Source organism: Etheostoma spectabile, chromosome 10 (genome assembly GCF_008692095.1).
Source record: "Etheostoma spectabile isolate EspeVRDwgs_2016 chromosome 10, UIUC_Espe_1.0, whole genome shotgun sequence".
NCBI classification, from domain to species: domain Eukaryota; kingdom Metazoa; phylum Chordata; class Actinopteri; order Perciformes; family Percidae; genus Etheostoma; species Etheostoma spectabile.
The window spans coordinates 17,982,405-17,987,214 of NC_045742.1; the positions used below are offsets into that span (position 1 = coordinate 17,982,405).

Genomic DNA, 4,810 nt, shown 5'->3' on the forward strand with positions numbered 1-4,810 from the left:
CTCTCTCTCTCTCTCTCTCTCTCTCTCTCTCTCTCTCTCTCTCTCCTTGTTTTCGCTCAACTCTCCAATGATAGCATAAAAGGCCCAACAAAAATACAGTCTCAATGGATAAACCTTGACAGCAACATTTTATTTATTGTCACTATCATAGTACAATGTCATTTATTTTTGGAAATATCTATTTACAATTGCATAAATGTAGTGGTTAACATGGTCAAACATAGCATTATAGTTTGCATAAGAAAGACAATTTATGATGATAAAAGACACCACAGAGGATCAACGAGTCACATGTGGTCACATGTTTTATTTGTGTTTCACACAGTTTGTTTCTTGTAGAATCAGAGGTTTGGAAGGGAAGACCTCCTTGTCTTGATTTTGTATAAAACGCTTTGGGGTATGGCTGTAGATTAAGGCACTGGACTAAAATGTTTACATAATGTTTGCTGCTTGTCAGGCATTTTCATGCTTATCCATTTATGTTGACTAACAAGCAGATTTGACCTCTGCACTGGCAACACAATCACTGTATACATTTTTAGAGGCTGTATAGCTCCACGTCAGTCAAATGGAGCTAAGAGCTGGTGGGCGTCTCCTCTCACCAGCGATTACTCTGAGCAGCAACTTCTAGATCCATGATTCGTGGTAGTCGACCACTAGCACCACCTTCCAGGTAGCCCGGCTTCACTGCGGGGGTATCTGAGAGCCTCCTTTTGCTCTTGTTCAGGTCTGGATAGGAAGATAAATTACTTAATCAATTTCACAAAAGGGGACGGGCGCCCCCCAGCCACGTTAACAGATGGAGAAGCAGATCTGAATCCAAGCTAGGTCATCAGATTCTTACCTGAGATTGCCAATAACATCTTGCGTCTGGCTCCAAAGGTGGAGATGCCCACTTCCTTCAGATCTTCATCAGACAGAGTCAGGAATGTCTGGTAGTCAATCTGGATGAGCACAGAAAGCAGTTGCATCATGATGCTCATTCATGATGCATAACACTTTTGCTTGAGGAAAAGTGAGTGTATGCTTGTTCATATATGTCTGTGGTTCAGGCTCTGAGGCAAGTTCCTCCACACAGCGTGATGAATGTGTAAGTGATGACAAAAATGTTTGCGTCAGAGAAAATTAATTTAGTCTATACAGAAGTTACCTCTTGTTGTTCAAACACATCAATGTATTTGATTAGGCCCAGTTGACTGAGCAGCTCAGGCAGATCATCCATCATTTGGGGGGAGGGGCTCCTCTGACTGCAGGTTGACCCCCTCCTCGATGAGCACACGCTTTCGAAGTAGCTGCTGCTGCTCGGGAAGCTCTCCGCTAGACAACACAGGTCAAAATCCAGAAGAAAAGGTTAAAGGTGGCAGAGAGAAAGAGACACGCTGTGTTCCAAATATCACACTTTTTCTTTTTACAATTAGTACGTACTGTTGCATGCAGAATGCTGATTACAATTGGAACATACTGCTTATTCATAACTATGCGCCTTGAACTTTGGCACTTTGAAGAAGATCAGAATATACAGAAAAGTATGCTGGTTTGGACACTGCGAAATCTGACCAAATGCAGTATAACATCCTGGTACTTTTTGGCATACTGCATTTGACATACTACATTTTTCTGGCATACTAAATAGTATGGTAGTATGGGTATTGGTAACGCAGAGACTGTTTTGTCGAGCTTACAGACACCCAAATGTCAGACTTACGGGGTTTGTCACTTCTGCTTCGGTTCACTGAGGACGCAAATGCAGGGAAGGAGGACATGGATGATGCAAAAGTAGACGGGGGTGAGGAGGGGGAAGAGGTGGAGGAAGACGATGAGGAAGAGACAGGCAGGGATGAAGATGTAGATCTACGTCTGTCCCTCCAGTTCTCACAGTTGCTCCCATTACACACCTTTCCCATCTGAGCAGCCCATGTCTGGAAGGAGACAGAAATTGTAACGACATTAAATATGAGTTATTGTTTCTTTCATCTGCGAAACACTTCACAGCAGCCGATTGTACGTCTGTCACTATCCCTTTCTTTCATCTCTCTTCTCTTAGTCAGTGCTAGAGGTCATAAGGCAAATGGTGTGATCAAAGTGATCACATATTCTCTTGTGTGAGAGAGTTTCAGTGAACATAAGACATCATCCAAAGGTTTAGTCAGAAAGCTCATGTGCCCATGTTTGCTGACCTGTGATAGTAGCACTCTCTCACTGGAAATGATCAATGTGGTGGGCCTAGCGCATGCTTCCTCCCAGATGCCTGAGTCCCAGAAGATAATTGAACTTATTGGAGGAGTGCCTTTTGCACTTATTAGCCTAAGTGAGTCTGCATCTACATCACAGGCTACAGAGCAGTTGGAGAGAAACCATTCAGGAAAACAGGCTGCTAAGAAGTTGCTGTGTTGACTGAGGCGATGGTATCAGACTCCAGGTAATTGAGCATAGAAATTGGTAGTGCAAGCCCCACAGTGTGATAAATGCTTTAAAGTGTTAGACAGCAACACTAAGAAATGAGGCTGTATTAGTGGGCCTTAATAGGGGTGCTTGTTTTACCGGACCGAACAAAAAACTGCTTTAGCTGCTCAAAAGAATTTAGCAAGTTCAGCAAAAGTATAGAAGTCAAGTCTCAATTAACAATCAAAATGAACCATGCTAAGTTGGAAGTCCTTTTTATTTGAGTTTGTTAAACCAGACATTAGGTTAGCTCATTTGTACCTGTTGCTGGCTGTTGCTGATGCTCAGGTAGGGTTTGTAGCTGCGTCGGCTGATGTTGCGGAGCTCTTTGACCGCCTCGGCTGGCATGGACTTGGAGAAGCCGAGGCCGCTCCACGTGTCTGTGGGCTTCTGGACCTCTGTGACCACAGGTTTCCTCTGCATGGCTGACATAACAAATACAAACACACACAGAAGGAAAATAAAGACTTGAAACCTGAATTACAGTTTTTTTTTCCAAATTGCTAAAACACATCTGTGGCATTTCCGGCTCATTTTATCAAAAATACTTAATAAAATTCACAAAACCACACACCCAAACTGCAAAAGCCTCATATATCCTGCAAAATGAAGCATTGCAACCAAAACTACATAGAGCATTAACAAAATCAAACTTTTGCACCAAATGGCACACACTTCATTTATATTACCAAATTTGTGTCTAACCAACTACACACTGTTGGGCATAACTCTCATCTTCAGTATGCGTTGCCATAATACTAAAATAGTCCAAATTGTGGAAAAATCTTCAGAGTCCCAAGCACAGCAATATTTGCAGATACAGAAACTTTTTTTCACAGTCAGTGCAACATATGCACAGCAGATATATTTACGTTGGACTGAACAAAAAAACAATAAATTGAAAAAGAAAATTGCAGGAAAAATGTTTGGAGAAAATGTATAGAAAAGAAAAAAAAGTTGCTGACCTATGGTCTTTTCATAGTACTTACTTCCTGATTGAAGTGGTAACAATTAACCATTGAGGTGCTTGGCCACGTGGCACATATATTAGCCAGTTAGCTCTTGTAGTGTCATGTTGAATGGCAGTGTTTTGAAATGGCAAACATGTGACTTTATGTCACATTGTTGTGTCTTATCAAGAGAACCAGAAAAGGTGTTTCGACTTTTGGCGACTTGAGAAGAGGTTTTGCTCATTGTATGTCAATTTAAATGACTGTGCTATGCATGTCATTTTAGTGTGTTGGCAAGTGGAAAAAACTGTAACAGATTTGTTTTTGCTACTTGAGAACAGCTGACTCAAGCTCATCACCTCATGTGCTAGCTTGCATATGCTGATTTACACACTAAGACATCAGAAGGGATGTTAGTATTCATTTTTCATGTTTCTGGCCACTATGAATATTTAAATATAATATTTACTCTTCTTTCAGCTGCTTTGCTGCTCCCGATTGCAAGATCTATCTTGTTAGCGTTTAGCCAAAACAGCTGCCTGTTGAGTCTGAAAACAACAGTTAAGAGTTGAGAGTGAACTAAAATATTAAAGTTTCAAAACAAAATGAACCAAAAGATGCTTAACTTCTCCTTCGTGTTGATGGAAACTGCAGATTTGAGTAACAATTTTCTGTGGGTTTGTCACTATGAGTGTCATCTTTCCCATTACACATACTCATTTGATTGTGATGCACTTTTTAGGAGACATATTTGAATTAGCACACACTTTCAGAAAGCTGTGCTTACAGGCTGTATTGAGCAAAAATAATTAGAATTCACACTTTCTGTAGCACACAACAATGCATATAGCCTCAGTCCACCCATCATGAAAATGCATTGCAGGTTGTCCACGTCTCCTCTGATAGTCTGAATTGGACAAGCTGGGTTCAGGTGTTGAATAATGAATCACAAACAGTGCCTCTCCATGCCAGCATGTGGCATACTTAATGAAACTAAAATTGCTGAGACTGAGACAGGCAGATACACTCTCAAATGACAAACAAGTGACACTGGGTATCTTCTGGCAGTAGAACACGACCCATATGCAAATGCGTGATAAAAACTGTTTCAGCACTCCAAAGAGTGCGATATCAATGGGACCAATTATAACTGGTGGGTTGTTACTTGAGTGGTATGTGTGTGTTTGTGTGAGTAAATGTCCCATTCATATACTGGCATATGGGTGTCTTAATGACTGTGAGGCAGATGGCCCATTCAAACTGCTAATTCATAATCCCATAAAGCAACACTGAGGGAATTTAGTACCATTTGGCTGCAGATCTTCCCAGTATCTTTCATATTGCATGATGGATGAGGTACTGTTTCCTGTATGTGTGCGCGTGTGGTTGTGTGTGTGTGTGTGTGTGTGTGTGTGTGT

At 41.3% G+C, this 4,810-nt stretch overlaps 1 protein-coding gene across 1 annotated transcript in view; it reads right to left on the reverse strand.

Annotated features, from left to right (window-relative positions):
* Nucleotides 1–128: 128 nt before the first annotated feature.
* bicc2 (bicaudal C homolog 2) overlaps nt 129–4,810 on the reverse strand; it is an 11,785-nt gene continuing 7,103 nt past the window's right edge. The window contains exons 15-19 of the mRNA XM_032528511.1: nt 2,704–2,867; nt 1,706–1,919; nt 1,151–1,317; nt 845–944; nt 129–729 (exon numbers count right to left, since the gene is read on the reverse strand). Of these exons, the coding sequence (XP_032384402.1) occupies nt 599–729; nt 845–944; nt 1,151–1,317; nt 1,706–1,919; nt 2,704–2,867 (776 nt within the window). The 3' untranslated portion in view covers nt 129–598. The remainder of the gene's footprint in view (nt 730–844; nt 945–1,150; nt 1,318–1,705; nt 1,920–2,703; nt 2,868–4,810) is intronic.